At 47.2% G+C, this 17,756-nt stretch overlaps 1 protein-coding gene across 3 annotated transcripts in view; it reads right to left on the bottom strand.

The window, feature by feature from the left end:
* VARS2 (valyl-tRNA synthetase 2, mitochondrial) overlaps nt 1-17,756 on the bottom strand; it is a 37,950-nt gene that overhangs the window by 18,778 nt on the left and 1,416 nt on the right. For 2 of the 3 annotated variants that reach the window (XM_081181811.1, XM_081181812.1), the window contains exons 2-15: nt 16,638-17,020; nt 15,465-15,549; nt 15,164-15,264; nt 14,557-14,678; nt 10,243-10,309; nt 9,505-9,602; nt 9,005-9,086; nt 8,203-8,322; nt 8,001-8,112; nt 6,631-6,719; nt 4,957-5,047; nt 3,949-4,076; nt 2,581-2,684; nt 1,169-1,250 (exon numbers count right to left, since the gene is read on the bottom strand). In XM_081181811.1, coding sequence (XP_081037937.1) covers nt 1,169-1,250; nt 2,581-2,684; nt 3,949-4,076; nt 4,957-5,047; nt 6,631-6,719; nt 8,001-8,112; nt 8,203-8,322; nt 9,005-9,086; nt 9,505-9,602; nt 10,243-10,309; nt 14,557-14,678; nt 15,164-15,264; nt 15,465-15,549; nt 16,638-16,916 — 1,560 coding nt within the window. In that variant the 5' untranslated portion in view covers nt 16,917-17,020. Of the gene's footprint in view, nt 1-1,168; nt 1,251-2,580; nt 2,685-3,948; nt 4,077-4,956; nt 5,048-6,630; nt 6,720-8,000; nt 8,113-8,202; nt 8,323-9,004; nt 9,087-9,504; nt 9,603-10,242; nt 10,310-14,556; nt 14,679-15,163; nt 15,265-15,464; nt 15,550-16,637; nt 17,021-17,756 lie in introns of those variants that run through there. The other variant, XM_081181813.1, reaches the window with a different exon arrangement.

Here is a 17,756-nt window from a genome sequence, read left to right as displayed (position 1 = left end):
ACCAAAACACTTCCCCACTCTTGGTTCTCTGGCAACTGAAGTTCAGATGAAGGTTGCCTCTGATTCTGCAAGTGGCATCTAGCCATCATGACTAATAATCACCAGTAACTCCATGGGTGGCATTCAACATCACGTAATGTGATCATTGGGACGCAGGTGGCGCTGTGGGTTTAAACACAGAGCCTAGGACTTGCCGATCAGAAGGTTAGGGTTAGGGTTAGGGTTCGACAGGTACCACTGTGGCGGGAAGGTAAACAGTGTTTCCGTGCACTGCTCTGATTCGCCAGAAGTGGCTTAGTCATGCCGGCCACATGACCCAGAAGCTGTACGCCGGCTCCCTTGGCCAGTAAAGCAAGATGAGCGCCGCAAGCCCAGAGTCGGTCACAACTGGCTCTAATGGTCAGGGGTCCCTTTACCTTTAATGTGATCATTCCATCAGAGCAAGCATTTCTGCTTGTCGGATGGACCAATCTCTCCTCTCCTCCCCCCACGAGCTGTTCTGGGGACTTTCCCGAATTCAAAGAGCTGATTTAAGGAGGCATCACAGAGGAGGAGAAGGGGGCAAGTACTGTTGCGTTAGCGGGACTCTTTGTGCTGTCTCACACTGCCACAATTCAAAGCGTTGGTGCTGACCTTTAAAGCCCTAAATGGCCTTGGCCCAGTATACCTGAAGAAGCGTCTCCACCCCCATCATTCTGCCCTGACATTGAGGTCCAGTGCTGAGAGCATTCTGGCAGTTTCCTCCCTACGAGAAGCCATGTTACAGGGAACCAGGCAGAGGGCCTTCTCGGTAGTGGCACCTGCCCTGTGGAACGCCCTCCCACCAGATGTCAAAGAGATAAACAACTACCAGACTTTTAGAAGACATCTGAAGGCAGCCCTGTTTAGGGAAGCTTTTAATGTTTAACAGGTTATTGAATTTTAATATTTTGTTGGAAGCCGCCCAGAGTGGCTGAGGAAACCCAGCCAGTTGGGCGAGGTATGTATGTATATATGTATGTATGTATGTATGTATGAATGAATGAATAAATAAATAAATAAAATTATATAGCAATTCTAAAGATCTCTGCAGTCTAACGCATGCATGCTCCCCACCCTTATAGTTCCAGTCTTAGAATGTGGGCTGTATCAGATTATCCTAGCAATGTTAAAGCGTTTGGGGAGTTACCTCCAAGGCCCCACGAGCCATTTCTTCACATCGGACAAACCACTGGTTCTTCAAGAGGGTTTCGATCACATCCCCAGAGCGGCTGTGAAGGGTGGGAGTTGGGGGGGGGGAGAGAACAAAGGGTCACTTCCGATTCCCAGGATGCCTTCCACCTTGCAAAGCTAAAATCCTCCAGCCTCAGGATGTTAGTGCTATTTATATAGGGATGTGGGCATAGGTGGAGCATACGCAATAATAATAATAAAAAGCCTCAGCCCCAAGGAGCAATACATTCTCAGTTGTTTGCAGGGACCAGAGAGAGAGTGAGCTCTGGATGACTGCATTTTTTAAAAATATATTTATGATTTTCAGTTTTATACATTTCAAAAATTTTACATTCATTTTAACATTTCAAAACTCAACCTCCTTCCCCCTCTTTTTCTGCATATTCAAATTAACTTAATTTGCTCACTTATTCATCTGCTTTAAATACATACTCTTATAAAACTGCAGGTTATTATCCTCCCAATGTTCTTATCTGTTTACAGTTGATTTGTAAATATTCAATAAACCATTTCCATTCTTTTATTTAAAAGTTTGCTATCTTGATTTCTCTCTTTCCTCCACCCCACCCCCACCCTGGTAAGTTTCGTCATTTCTGCATATTCCACAGGTTTTTGTATCCATTCTTCTTTCGCTGGGACTTTTTTTTCCTTTTGGGAATTATAGGGACAGAACTACCTGTAATGGGTATGAGTTACTCGTGCGTAAACTGGTGCCTTTCTCGGCTAATTTGCCTTGTTAAAACTTTCTGACTACACAGCCCCTTCTCATGGTGACTGCCTCAGTCACTGGCAGAATCTGTCAGTGGGCGTTTCTTAAATCTTTTCCAACATAAAAGTTGTTTGACACCCAGTCTCCTCCTACTCTCTCTGCGCGGAAGTCTTCTGCGCAGGGTGGGCGTGGGTAGCGGAGGACCCTTACTCTCCCCGCTGGTGTCCGGTGAAGAGTCCTGGAGCCCTCTCACCGATTCCCCCATCAGCCCCTCTATATCCCTGGTGTTGCGCTGATTTGCTTCCCCATCTGCGGAGCTGCCTCTCTCCCTGCTGGGCCCTGCTCCAGCATCATTTGAGAGCCTTCCCTCCGCCTCTAGCTCCGATGTCAGTTCCCTGACACTACCCAAGACGTATAGAAGTTTATTCATGTATGCGACTACAATGGCAAAAATGTTACTTGCCACCCTTCCCCCCAAAAAACTGGATGGCTGCATTTGTTCCCCAGGACCTGGGATACCCCCCACCCCTAATGTACAGCACCCTGTTTCAGCAGGGCTTTAATCACCATCACCATCACAATAAAGACAGCTAGATGAAACTGAAGGATGGCTGGGGGGGGGAGGGGAGAGGTATAAAAAATAATAATTCTACCATTACCTGCAAAGTGGAAGCACCATGGGATGCTCCCTGGCCCCCCGATGGAGTCCTCTCTCCTTCAAAGCAGACAACACCTTCTCACGGGCCAGGAATCTATGCAGCCCCTGAAAGGGGAACACCTTTCCTATCACCCAGTGTCTTGTGCTAACTTAAAAAATTATACCGTATTTTTCCGTGTATAAGACGCCCCCATGCATAAGACGCCGCCTATTCTGGGGGACTCAAATTTAAGAAAACGGGAGAGGGGGTGGCTCAGAGTTATTGAGCTTTTTAAGGGGGAGATGACACAGGGCTGTTGAGCTTTTTTAGAGGGGTTGCTGAAAATCTCACCTCACTGGCAGAAGCTGCCAATCGCCCACCCAATTGCTGCAGCGTCAGCCAATCAACACCAGCCCTTGACGCAGCAACCAATTACACGACCAACAGCCGCTGACAGCAACCAATCAAATGTCCACCCTACACACTATCCATGTATAAGACGACCCACACTTTTAAGCATAACTTCAAAAGAAAAAAACCTAGTCTTATACATGGGAAAGTACACTAATTAATGGTTTTATTACGACATAGGTTTTGCTGGGGTTCTTTTTTCATGCGCATGGTGACTGGGAGTGGCCGCCAAGACCGTATAACACCGGTCCTGAAAGATCTACATTGGCTCCCAGTACATTTCTGAGCACAATTCAAAGTGTTGGTGCTGACCTTTAAGGCCCTAAACGGCCTCAGCCCAGTATACCTGAAGGAGCGTCTCCACCCCCATCATCCAGCCCGGACACCGAGGTCCAGCTCTGAGGGCCTTCTGGAGGTTCCCTCACTGCGAGAAGTGAGGTTACAGGGAACCAGACAGAGGGCCTTCTTGGTAGTGGCACCTGCCCTGTGGAACGCCCTCCCAGCAGAAGTCAAGGCAATAAACAACTGGTTTACCCTTAAAAAACAACTGAAGGTGGCCTTGTTTAGGGAAGTTTTTAATGTCTGACGCTGTATTGTTTTTAATATTCAGTTGGAAGCCACCCAGAGTGGCTGGGGAAACCCAGCCAGATGGGTGGGGTATAAATAATATATTATTATTATTATTATTATTATTATTATTATTATTATTATTATTATTGACAGACCCCATCTAAGACATTTTGGTATTGGGGCACAAAATCCAAATGTCACCTCTCATGTAAGAAATCCATCCACACTGAAGAATCAAACAACTGCTTCCAGTTAACAGTGCCTCCGAATCTGCCATCTTTGGCAAGCTACATCAGTTGGGTCAGCCCCAACGCGGAGGGATCTGGCGGCGACTGCAAATGGCTCTTGCTGCAGTCTTCCGAGCAACCGGAACCTTGCATGGATGCCACCTTAAAAGGCCAAGCTTACCTGTAGCCAATGGCCACACTCGGCCGTCATCGTGCCATCTTCCGCAATAACCGAGATGAACGGCAGGCTGTGCCGCCGAGCCAGTTCGTAGTCGGCATGGCTGTGCGCTGGGGTCACCTTCACAGCCCCTGCAGTGAGAAAAAGTGAGAAGGGGCATCTCTGAGAACAGATACCCCACACCGGACGCCGCTGTTCATCACACTGAAAGGAGACTTGTCTCCTCCAACAGCTCCCACTCTGGAGACTAGCAGAAAGTGCTGTGTAAGCCATCTAGGCCAGAAAGACAGTCACAAGGGATTAGCTGACTCGTCTGTTTTAAAATTTGCACAAGACAACAGTTTGGGGAAACTTGCACAGGCTGGCAGCTTGGGCAGACAGGGGGGATAGGGGTGGAGAGAGAGACTAGAAAAGTTCTGCTTTTTGCCGCTTGAGGAAAGATCTGGTTTTTCGCTTGAGTAATCCTGTAAGCTAAGGGAGCGGGTGGCACTGTGGTCTAAACCACAGAGTCTAGGGCTTGCCGATCAGAAGGTCAATGGTTCAAATCCCTGTGACGGGGCTCCCGTTGCTCTGTCCCTGCTCCTGTCAACCTAGCAGTTTGAAAGCACATCAAAGTGCAAGTAGGTAAATAGGTACCACTCCGGCGGGAAGGTAAACGGCGTTTCCATGCGCTGCTCTGGTTTGCCACAAGCGGCTTAGTCATGCTGGCCACATGACCCGGAAGCTGTATGCCTGCTCCCTTGGCCAATAACCGAGATGAGCACCGCAACCCCAGAGTCGGTCACGACTGGACCTAATGGTCAGGGTCCCTTTACCTTTTAATCCAGTAAGAAGTTGTTTGTTGCTCATTATAAATGGCAGCCCCCCAGTGAAAAATCGGTGCTCAGCATTTGAGAAACATCTCGCTGGACTCCGTGCAGCTAAATGAATTCCGACCTTCTTCGGAGAACCCGTGTCTGTCTTTATTGACTGCAACAACAGAAACATCCAGCTTCCACAAAGCAGGCCTACCTGTGCCCATCTCCTGCTCCACAAAGGGGTCGGTAAGGACAGGAAGGAGACGGCCGGTGAACGGGTGGCAGAGTCTCTTGCCGTGAAGGTGCTGGCAAAAAAACCCCAGAAAGACAAACCAGGTCACACTGCGGTCAGCTCTCAAGAAAGAGAAAATTCAAAGGAGCTCCCCTTTGGTGGTGGTGGGAGAGTCCCACACATAAACAGTTCCAATATGCTACCAATAATACTTCCGGCCACCCCAGTGAGCAGGGCAGCTGCTTCACAGTAACTGATCCCTCCTGCCTAGTACTGCCTGATCTGCACACCCAGATTCATCGAAACATAGGAAGTTTCCTTCCACTGAATCTTCTCGCTTAGTACTTAGACTGGCAGTGGCTCTCCAAGGTTTTAAAGCAAGAGTCTTTCCCAGCTGGAGATGCCCGGTACTGAACTTGGGGCCTTCTGCAGGCAGTGCAGTTGATCCACCTGCATTGCAGGGGAGTTGGACTAGATGTCCCTCGGGGGGTCCCTTCCAATTCTAAAATTCTGATTCTTTTTTCAATTTTTTTTAAAAAAATCTTTTTTTTAAAAAAAAAGAATGTTCTCTAACTTTAAAGAATGTTCTCTAACTTTAAATCATTTCCCATTTTTTAACACTTGAATCCCTGGGCTCCCCGCCCCATTTCCCAAAACATTTCTATTCTTTCTGCTGAATCTACATTTTTCCAAATTCCTTTTATATCTATTTTCAACTTACGCCTTGTTACATTTTAAGTGTTATAACCATCTTCCTAATGTTTTTAAATATCTACAGTGATCTTTAAGATACAGTGGTACCTCTGGATGCGAATGGGATCCGTTCCGGAGCCCCGTTCGCATCCTGTAGTGAACGCAACCCGCAACGATTCACCGCTTCCGCGCATGCGCATGACATCATTTTGACTGTACTCTATAAAATTTTCCCACTCTTCACTGAATTTCTCATCAGCTTGGTGTCTGATCTTCACAGTCATTTTTGCCATTTCGGCATAGCCCATCATCTTGGTTATCCAATCTTCCTTTTTTGGGGACTTTTTCTTCCTTCTATTTCTGGGCAAAACAATACTCTGATTCTACCACTGAGCTAGCAAGAGAGAGACACAGAGACTCACAGGGCTACAACCCAAGGTAGGTAGAGATTTTGCAGCACAACAGCATCTAAGCCAAATTGAGCCACACAGTCTGAATGGGAAATTGTTTTCATAATAATAATAATAATAATAATAATAATAATAATAATAATAATAATAATAATAATAATGTATTATTTATGCCCTGCCCATCTGGCTGGGTTTCCCCAGCCACTCTGGGTGGCTTCCAACAGAATATTAAAATAATATGACTCGCAGGAAAATTTAGTCAGGTCTGCTGTCAATGATGGGTTGCAGGATTATACAGCTCTCTATTCCACTCCATCTCACTTTCTTTCCCTCTCCTCTGTACCCCATTTTTGTGGGCTACATGAAATTAATCTGTCACAGGCTGCCCATGTCAGGTTTCACATCTACTTCCCCCAAGGCCTCTGCCAGCCAATATGAATTTCAATCTGGGCCTTGCTATGCTTTGAGTCCAGGCATTCCTACTTGTGCTGTGCCCCTGAAACTACAGTTCCATGGCCCCATCGGAAGGGAGAACAGGGCGGAGAAGTCTTACTCTATACCGTGGGTCATCCGGATGGACAGCGACTGCCACGTCTCCCAACATGGTCTCTGGACGGGTTGTGGCCACAGGAAGTTCCTCGCCTGCCCTCAGTCAAAGGAAGCAGAGACCAGACGGGGGGAAACAAAGGTGTTTTAGTCAGAAAGGTAGCGTTCCTGTGGGGCTCGTCAGCACACAAGATTAAAAAAGAAGAAGCATGTAGCCATGTGAGGGGAATGGGGATGACCATTTAAGCTGCCTTAATTTACCCACTGGATTGTTTACCCACCCTTTTACCATAAGGCCTCCTTTAACCCAACTGAGCAAAATCTTGGCCTGCCTTCTTATCCTGCCCAATAGCCGAGCCGCATCTCTTCCCGTTAATTAACAAAAGAGAACCATTTGTTTGTAAGAGATTCTGTGGCTTTCTTTCTCAATAGGTTGCTAACTGAAACATCCAAGAACTGACTTTTCCTGTAAAAAACAGCTAGAAGAGTATCTTCCGTTTCTATGAAAAGATAGCGTGTCTCAACCTGGACCCGACAGCATTCGATGCTGCAGACAAAGCCTTGGACCAGGGAGATAAGGCTCCTTCACATCTCTCAGCTGTGAAGCACAGTGATCTTGAACCAAAATCTCTCCGCTAACCTACCTTTCAGGGCTGTTGCAAGGTTAAAAAGCAGGCAGGCTCACCTCGCCCCCAGTGTGGCTACCTTGAGTTTCTTAGGAGGAAGGGTAGGATTGCAAATGTGACGACAGCCTTCCGTTTGTTTATATGTAAAGGAAGGCCTTGAAAGAGGCTAGCACGATTGAAACAGATGGAAACTCAAAATCAAAAGACTAAAAATAGCAGTGAACATAGCTGACCTTAAACTGTCCCCATTCAAGTTCATATCTAGGTTATTACCAGCTTCCTCTTTGCTCCATGATTCTACTATTTGTAGGCCAACTTTCCACAACTCAGGGTGGCTTACAACATAAAAAATACACCATTACAAAATAACAAACGTAGTCATAACACAATACAGTCATACCTTGGTTTTTGAACAGCCTAGTTATAAAACATTTTGGCTCCTGAACAATCGAAACTTGGAAGTGACTGTTCCGGTTTTCGAACGTTCTTCTGGAAGCCGAACATCCGACAGGGCTTCTGATTGGCTGCAGGAGCTTCCTGCAGCCAATCGGAAGCCGCGCTTTGGTTTTTGAACGCTTTGGAAGTTGAATGGACTTCCGGAATGGATTCCGCTCGACTTCCAAGCTACGACTGAAGATAAAACATTCAAAGATACACAACCAAACCAAACCATTTCAATGTAAATCACAAGATCTAAATTAAAGATACAAAAATAAACAATAGGAACGACATCTTGCCGCTGTTAACTCACCATCTTCTCCTTCCACTTTGTAGGCAAATGTCACCAAGACCCCAAACGGCACTTTGCCTTGGAGTCCGGGCACAGAGAGCTCCGTCCGTCCTTTGAGCTGCCTGTTCTCCACCTACCAGAGACACCATCCATGAGTCACCTCGGTCCTAAAGAGCACCCCCTTCTCCCAGGCACCGTGTGCCGCCAGACTCCTCCCACTCACCTCAATGTCAGAAATGGCCGATCGCAAGGCGCATGACCAGTTCACAAGGCGCCTCTCCCGGTACACCAGGCCCTGCTCGTGCAGTCGCACGAAGGCCTCGGTCACCGCTTGGGAGAAGCCCTAAGAAGGAAAGAGCTGTGGTAATGGTGGAAGAAGGCAAAGAAACAATGATGGCAGCTATAGCCAGTCTGCAGCAGCAGCAACGACGACGGAAGCCACAGTCTGAACCCGTTTCTGCATCAGCTTGCAAATTACTTGAAGTCCACGGAAATTTGAATTATTTTCGTCCACCATTTCCCCTTAGAACACACCTTTATTTATATTCAGATTTAATACAACAAAGTTAACGAAGAGGTTAAAGAAAAAGATATGTTGTTCTGGCAACTGTAACAGCATTGCTCATACAGTGGTACCTTGGGTTACAAACTCAAATCATTCCAGGTCCATTCTTAACCTGAAACCGTTCTTAACCTGAGGCGCGCTTTTGCTAATGGGGCCTCCCGCTGCTGCCGCGCAATTTCCGTTCTTATCCTGGGGCAAACTTCTTAACCCGAGGTACTACTTCCAGGTTAGCCGAGTTTGTAACCTGAAGTGTTTGTAACCCAAGGTGCCACTGTATTTACAATTGCAATTTCCAAAACGCTACCTATTTATATCTTTCTTGTTTCACGTAGAGACAGTACAAAAGAAGCAGAACTTGATAGGGCATCAGCAACCAAAGAAATCAACCACAGACTGACATTCCTATAACACACGTCGTTACATACAAACCACATTTGCATTTTCAGAATCTGCTACTCACAGAGTCCATGGTGAAACAGACTCTGTCCCAATCCAATGAGGCTCCCATCACCTTCAGCTGCTGGAATATTTCGTTCCCTTTCCTGATCTCAGGAGAAAAAGCAGAACAAAAACAAACCATTTATGTACAGAGGTAAAAGGAAGAACAAGAAGGAGGTTTTTCTGTTTGGTTGCTATGCAAGAAGCAAACCTGCTCTTGTCTTAAGCTTAAGCACATTCCATTTTATGTAATTTCCACACACTCCTCAATCTATCCTTGGACCGCCCCCTATCCCACATTTAATAAATAATAATAATAATAATAATAATAATAATAATAATAATAATAATAATAATAATAATTTATTATTTATACCCCGCCCACCTGGCTGGGTTTCCCCAACCACTCTGGGTGGCTTCCAACTGAATATTAAAAACAATACAGCATCAGACATTAAAAAACTTCCCTAAACAGGGCCACCTTCATTTAAGGCAAATGGCCTGAGTCCCTCGGATACTCACTCCTCTTTCCAGTTCCAGACCTCCTGGAGGAATTCCTCACGCTTGAGCTCTTTTCGGAGGACTCCCCTCTCCTTCCAGATCTTTCTTTCCACCACAGCCTGGCCAGACAACAGTAGAAAACAACGGGAATCTGAATGCAGCCCATGCAGGAAACTTTACTAGAACCCTACACTCATCCCCCTCTAAGGCTACCATCCTAAGACAGCGTGCTAGGAACCAAGTCCCATCAGGTAAAGTGGGACTTACTTCCGTGTCAGGAATGGGGAACCACACAATAGGAGCCTTTCCTGGTATGCTCCTGGGACCGCCTCTCCTGGTATGCCCTGCAGAGGACCTTAAGGTACACAAATGACAACATTTTGGAGGTCCCAGGTTGCAAGATTGTTAGATTGGTCTCAACCAGGGCCAGGGCCTTTTCAGTACTGGCCCCGACTTGGTAGAACGCAAGAGACTAGGGCCCTGCGGCACTTGAAATCTTTCCCCAGGGCCTGCAAGACAGAGCTGTTCTGCCTGGCCTTTGGTTTGGACTCAGTCTGACCCTTATGTTTCCCTCCTCTTATGGTTCTGATCTATGGGCTACTTTTAAAATGAGGCTGCATTTTAACCTGTATTTTAAATTGGGTTTTTTCCCCCTATTATGTTTTTACTGTAATTTTACTGGTGTTAGCCGTCCTGAGCCCGGCTCTGACTGGGGAGGGCAGGGTATAAATAAAATGTGTATGTAATTATTATTCTCACCTGAGTGGCAATCCCAGCATGATCGGACCCTGGAACCCACAGAACTTTATAGCCTTGCATTCTTTTCCTGCAAGACACCGAAAGACCACAATGCAGAACTCAGCAACTGCCCTGCTGCTAAACACAGTGCCCTGATGCCAGATCAGAACCAGAAATAGCATAGTCCCCCCCCCCCAAAAAAAAAGACAACATAAAGAGGAAGCCGATCCCAAACCTGTTTCCAGGTTTGGAAACAGCAGCAATTACCAAGAGTAGAAGAATGGCGACAGAAGGTAATGGAATATGCAGAAATAGCCAAACTAACAGGGAAAATTCGACAACAGGGAGAGGAAACATTTCAAAAAGAATGGGGGAAATTTATGTTGTATATAGGAAAGATAAGATGAAATAGTAAAACCACCGTAGAATTGGAAACAAACCTCATAACAGGAAAGATTAAGAAAAGTGATAGCTAATGAAAATAATAAGAAGCAAAATGTATAAGGAAACTAATATAACTAACAGTAGTGGTAAATGAATACAGACAGACAACAAGAATTGTATAAACAAGAGGACTTATTTGTTTATGGATACACTATGGACAAATATGGAAAATAATAATAATAATAATAATAATAAATTTTATTTATATCCCGCCCTCCCCAGCTGAGCCGGGCTCAGGGCGGCTAACAACAACCAAATAACAGTCAAATAATAACACATTCTAAAAATATTTCATTATAAAATTAGTTAAAATCAAATTGATGGCAACCGATTAAACAAAATTCTGTGCAGGTTGCCAGAGGAGGGAGTCAGGCTGCGCCCTGACCAAAAGCTTGGCGGAACAACTCTGTCTTGCAGGCCCTGCGGAAAGATGTCAGATCCCGCAGGGCCCTAGTCTCTTGTGACAGAGCATTCCACCAGGTTGGAGCTGCAGCCGAGAAGGCCCTGGCTCTAGTTGAGGCCAGCCTAACCTCTCTGAGGCCTGGGACCTTGAGGGTGTTATTATTTGTAGACCGTAGGTTTCTCTGTGGGGCATACCAGGAGAGGCGGTCCCGTAGGTACGAGGGTCCTAGGCCGTATAGGGCTTTAAAGGTTAAAACCAGCACCTTAAACCTGATCCTGTACTCCACCGGGAGCCAGTGCAGCTGGTATAGCACCGGATGAATGTGATCCCGCGGCGAAGACCCTGTAAGGAGTCTCGCTGCGGCATTCTGCACCCGCTGGAGTTTCTGGGTCAGTCTCAAGGGCAGCCCCACGTAGAGCGAGTTACAATAATCCAGTCTGGAGGTGACCGTCGCGTGGATCACAGTGGCTAGGTCAGGGCGAGAGAGATAAGGGGCCAACTGCTTAGCTTGGCGGAGATGGAAAAATGCCGCCTTTGTTATAGCTGTAATCTGCGCCTCCATAGAAAGGGAGGTATCGAAGATTACACCCAAACTCTTAACGGACGGTGCTGGCACCAATTGCACCCCCGCAAGAGATGGGAGTTGCCCCCTCGATCCCATATCGTCCCGCCCCAGCCAGAGGACCTCTGTCTTCGAAGGATTTAACTTCAACCGGCTCCCACGTAACCATCCAGCCACAGCTTCCAGACATTTGGTCAGTGTGTCTGGGGCCGAGTTAGGATGGCCATCCATCAACAGATAGAGTTGGGTGTCATCAGCATACTGATGGCAGCCCAGCCCAAAACTCCGGACAAGCTGGGCGAGGGGGCGCATAAAGATGTTAAAAAGCATCGGGGAGAGAATCGCACCCTGAGGCACTCCACACACCAAGGAGTGACGCGATGACAATTTCCCCCCAAGCGCCACCCTCTGTCCCCGATCAGAGAGAAACGAGCGCAGCCATTGAAGGACTGTGCCCTGGATCCCCACGTCGGCAAGGCGGTGGTCCAGGAGTTCGTGATCGACCATGTCAAAGGCTGCTGACAGATCTAGAAGAATCAGCAGCCCCGACCCGCCTCGATCCAGCTGCCTGCGGAGATCATCTGTTAGGGCGACCAGAGCCGTCTCGGTCCCATGACCAGCACGGAAGCCGGACTGGAATGGATCCAAAGCAGATGTTTCATCCAGAAACCTACCAAGCTGTTCAGCAACCGCTCTCTCAATCACCTTACCCAGGAATGGAAGATTCGAGACCGGGCGGTAATTGGATAGATCTAAGGGATCTAACGATGTTTTCTTTAAGAGCGGACGCACCACCGCCTCCTTCAGTTCCCCTGGGAATATCCCGGTGCCAAGGGACAAATTGATGATATCCCCCAGGGGGCCCCGCACCTCGTCTGGACACGCTCTAATCAGCCATGACGGGCACGGGTCAAGAGGACAGGTGGTGGGCTTTCCAGCTTGGAGGAATCTGTCCACATCGGCTGGAGATATCCGGTCAAAGTGGTCCAATACTGGACCCGAGGACAATGAATAACAATATATGAAATGGAAGAAAATAATGCGATAAAATTATATGTGATATAAAAAACCAGAAGAAGGAAGGAGGGAAGTCAGCTCTGAAGAGCAAGTATAAATGTAAAACAATATGTGTATGTGGAGCATCTAATTGAAAAACTAATAAAGATTATTGGGGGGGGGAGAGGAAGCAGATCCCAAGGACAGAGCACAGACTCTCAGGTTCGGGGGCCAAATTCAGCCCACCAGCCCTCTCTGCCTAGCCCTTGGCGCACTGCTGAGGCCACGCCATGCTCTGCAACCTCCTCAAGCACTTTTGCCTTGCTGGAACATGTCCCTGTTCTGTAATAATGCCTCCCCATTTCCTGGACGGAGACAGATGCCTATGGCAGTGTTTCCCAACCTTTTTTGGGCAAAGGCACACTTGTTTGATGAAAAAAATCTCAAGGCACACCACCATTACAGCCCCGTGACGTCAGCGCGCAGCGTCACGCCGGGAGGGACGCACGAAAGTGTAAGTTTCAATTTTTCCCCCTCCCCCTTGCCGGGGAACCTCCAAGCTTTGGGGGTGGGGGGGAGGAGGCAGCAAAGCGAGGCAGGAAGGAGAGCGCGGCTTGGCTGGGTGAGCTTTGGCAGGGGCAGGGAATGAGAGCCGCGAGGCGGGCGCTGCGGACGGAGGCGCTGCCCGCCGAGCTCGCAGGCAGCCAGGCAGGCAGACGGCGAGAGCCCCGCGCTGGGCGGCCTCTCCTCGCCGCCGCCGCCCCGCCTCTCGCCGCCCGACTCGCCCGCCTCCCTCCAGGCAACATCTCGCGGCACACCAGGCAACATCTCGCGGCACACTAGTGTGCCGCGGAACAGTGGTTGGGAAACACTGGCCTATGGGGTGTGCCTGTTGAAACCTATGAATTTTGCATAGCCCGAACATAGCCTTCTGTACAAAAGTTAAGAATACTGGAAGAGTTCTAAGTTGATCAGGCCAATGCCACATCCACACCATGACATTTGGTGGAGGAACAGAGAGTAATATACCACTTTAAACAGACATGGCTTCCCCAAGAGAATTCTGGGAGCCCTGTAATTTGGGCTGTGATACATTCAAGACAGTGGACCCCTCTCTCTAAACCAGTGGTTCTTAAAGGATGTGTCATGCCACACCCATGTGGCAGGGGGATGTGGCAAGTGTGGCGGGGAAGATTCAAGGACAATCAGAGAAACATTTAAACATTTCGGTGTAGTATAGTTCAAGATACAGTGGTACCTCAGGTTAAGTACTTAATTCGTTCCAGAGGTCCGTACTTAATCTGAAACTGTTCTTAACTTGAAGCACCACTTTAGCTAATGGGGCCTCCTGCTGCTGCCGCACCGCTGGAGCCCGATTTCTGTTCTCATCCTGAAGCAAAGTTCTTAACCTGAAGCACTATTTCTGGGTTAGCGGAGTCTGTAACCTCAAGAGTATGTAACCTGAAGCGTATGTAACCTGAGGTACCACTGTAATTTTTTATTGGCAGAATATATTTTCAAAAGGACAGTGAGAGCACCAGCTGATGCTCTTATGACTCAAACACCGCTAGCAGTTGTTTCTTTTTGTTTTCCAATGTATTTCTTATCAATGGAAAATTCAGCGTGGTGTGAGCAAATTTTTATTCTGAAAGTGTGGTCCGGATAAAAGAACTTTGAGGCCACTGCTTTAGACTGCCCATTGGAAGCAAGGAATCTGCCTTATATCAAAAGCATGGGCTCTTTTTCATGAGCTGCAGACCCCACTCGTGCATATTTGTATACCTGCTGCAAGCCACTCACCCTTATATCTTAAGGGGTTTGATGGCTATAAATCTAAAAATGAATACATGAGCGAGAAACACAAAGCTGCATGGCAGCCATCGGCTGCCAGAGGCAAAGTACCCACATGATGACGCAGAGCATCACTTACCAACGTACCAGAGCATCTTCAAGAGCCACGGTCAAGGCGTGGCCCAGGTGCAGGGACCCCGTGACGTTTGGTGGAGGGAGAGAGAGCGAAAACGTTTCTGGCTTCCGATGGGGCAGGAGGTGCTTTGGGAAAGAGAAACAGAAAGAGAGATCAGCAGCGTCCAAGGTCAGAACAGCCTGGCAGCCAGTGCACCATCAGGGTACCATGGCAGAGCCGCTAATTTCAAGGTTTGGCAAAAAAAAGTAAGGGGAGAGCTGCAGGCAAGGATCCAAAGCCCATCTAATCCCAGGATTGAGGAGGCTTTTGTGTGCAACTGAGTTAAACCCCGTGATAGATGCAAATAATCCAGAGTTAGTGCATTCCCAGCAGGTGTTGGAAGTCATTGCTTGACAGCTGTAAGTCATCGGCTCCACTCTGCATCAAGGTGTTTTCCTTCACCTCTCCACCAAAACCTACTTTTCTGTTAACTTCAGCCCTTTCATTATTACATCTAGTGCTCCTCTGGGGTCAACATTTCTGCCATTCAGCCACCTGTCAACTCTCAAGGTTCGCCTGTTTATGGCACAACACACATAAAACCACTTTTTTACAGCATCAATTTTTCTACCTGGTGCTCTGGTTTAAAAAATCCCTCCTTCACCCACCAGGAATACCAGGCAGCTTCAACATATCGTGGGCTATACGAGACGGGCAGCGGTGCCGAGGTATCTGTGGGGAAGAACGCAACAGAGGGTACCTGTTATTAAAGCAAAAAAACCCCAATAATGCGTATTTCCATTAAATCCCAGAACTGGCGTGTCTAAAATGTACAAGGTGTGGAACCCAGCATTCTGAAACTGCCGGCTTCCCAACAGACAGATGCAGGAGGCTATGGAAAGGGCAAGGAATTCTGTTTCCCCCACTGTTACCTTTCTTTTCTCCAGCTGCGGTTGGGATGTCGTACAGAACGGTGCTTTTCAAGGCTCGGCCCCTGGCTTGGCTTGGCTGCTGCTCCTGCAAAATACAGCAGAGACAAGATGGCTCTCATGCTTTTCCTCCGCAAGTCCTACTTGGAGATGCCGAGAATCAGGGTGGATTTGATTTAAATCAAATCGATTTAAATCACAATTTAAATCACTAGTCAGTAAGACTTGATTTAAATCATTTTTTTACAGAAATACTCATTCTTGCTGGCATAATCTTAATATTTACAACCAGATGAAGGTTTCATTTTTGGAATAATAAACTTGCACAATTATTACACAAAGATCCCAAGACTTGTGGAGTATTCTGCTCACAAGGTTGCACTTTCATTTTCACGGCTTCACACTTAGCTACTTGTGCAGATCTATTCCACTCCAAACAATCTATTCATTGAACCTCTTGGAACTTAACATTTAAGAGGTAAGGGGCTGATTCTGTGTATATAAATTTGCAAAATAACAATGGGATTAAGGGTTTTCCCTCAGCTCTATATGTTTATTTTATAGCATTTTTCCTTTGAAGAAAAGGCATGTTATCTCTGCAGACACAATTTCACACTTTTGAGAACTGCAAAAACAAGCCTCTGTGATAATATATTCTCATTAGAAAAACTGCCCCAAATAATCTTACAGAAACCTCTGGAAATGCATGCCATTGTGATTGGATTAATGGAATTCATTTCCCAAAGAATTTAAACATTGCATATAAAGCCTCATGCTACATAATTAAAAACAAACCCTTATTTCCTGATGAATAGCCTTTGGTCTATAATGTAACTTAAATAGAAAACTATCTTTAGAAAGATTTTTCCTCCAAAAGCATTTTATTTTTTAAAATCCTATTTAAATTTTAAAAAATCCCATTTAAATTTTAAAAAATGCAATTTAAATTTTAAAAAAGGCAATTTAAATTTTAAAAATCCGTTTTTTAATTATTATTTTTTTAAAAAAATCATGACTTTTAACAATCCTGTCAAGGATTGAACCGGAGATCAAAGCAGCATTCAAACCAGATGCTCTCCCTCTGAGCAACGGCCCTTCCTCACTCGACTCTCCCCTATTAAATAATTAGCCAAAGTGGGGACATCCACGTCTCTGGTCCTCCAAGCACCGCCTCACCTTGGACCCAGCAAGCAGCCCAGCTTCGATGGCCTCCAGCCTCTCCCGCTGCCGTTTCTGTTTCTCTGCCTTATTTTTCAGGTGGGGCGTTTTCCCTGCTTGGCTATGGAGATCCGTCGGGTTTCCTTCAGGCTTCCTCGCTTGGGAGTAAGACCTCCAAACACCAGGCGCCCCACAGCGCCTCTTCTCAGCCCAGAGAAGCAGACGGCAGAGAGAACACAGGTGCCGGACAGGCCCAGAATTGTACTGGGGCAATGGCATGCTTGGAATTGGGCGCATTCAGTTCTCAGGCACAGTGGGGCAAAGCACACCTCTCTCGCAGCTACCAGTCTCGCAGTGCCATAAGCTCTCTTTTCCGTCTTTTCACGGTGGTCAGGTGGAACCTGCAGAAAAGAAAACCAAGCAAACTAAATGTTTATTGAATATACAGGGGGGGGGTATTCTGTACATTTGAAAACACGGACAGCATTAAGATGAATTCAACATTGTAAATAAGTTTTGGTGGATATAATAATGTAATACTGAATGGTTTAGCTCATGGGTTTTCAACCTGATCCCTACCGCCCACTAGTGGGCGTTTCAGGATTCTAGGTGGGCAGTAATGGGTTCTATGGCCAGAGGTCCCGCAAATAAGGCCCACGGGCTGGATAAGGCCCAAGGGACTTGTTTATCCGGCCCGCAGCAACCCCCGCCGCCCGCTCTTACTGGCGCTGTGCCCACTTCCAGGTCGGAGGAGCACCGGAAATAGCTTGTGCACATGCGAAAGTGTTATTTACGCATGCTCAATCGTTATTTCCGATGCACATCCAGGTCGGAGGAGGCCCGTACACATGCGCACAAGCTATTTCCGGTGCTCCTCCGACCAGGAAGTGCGCCGGAAATAGCGTGTGCGCACACGTATGGGCACGCACTCCCCCGCCCTCTGGCCCGCCGCGCGATCGGCGCTGGAGACACCGGCCTGAGGCGCGGTAAGTTTGCTGACCCCTGTTCTATGGCACAAGCTGAATCTTCCTTCCATCGAGCGCCGGTGGGCGGTAAGGAAATTTTACCATCAAGAAAGATGACTAACCCTCCCTCTCACCCAACCAGACAGAAATATGACAATTTTCTGAAAAGTGC

The sequence above is a fragment of the Podarcis bocagei genome (genome assembly GCF_964188305.1).
Source record: "Podarcis bocagei genome assembly, chromosome: 2".
NCBI lineage: Eukaryota > Metazoa > Chordata > Lepidosauria > Squamata > Lacertidae > Podarcis > Podarcis bocagei.
This window is presented reverse-complemented; position numbering and strand designations above follow the sequence as displayed.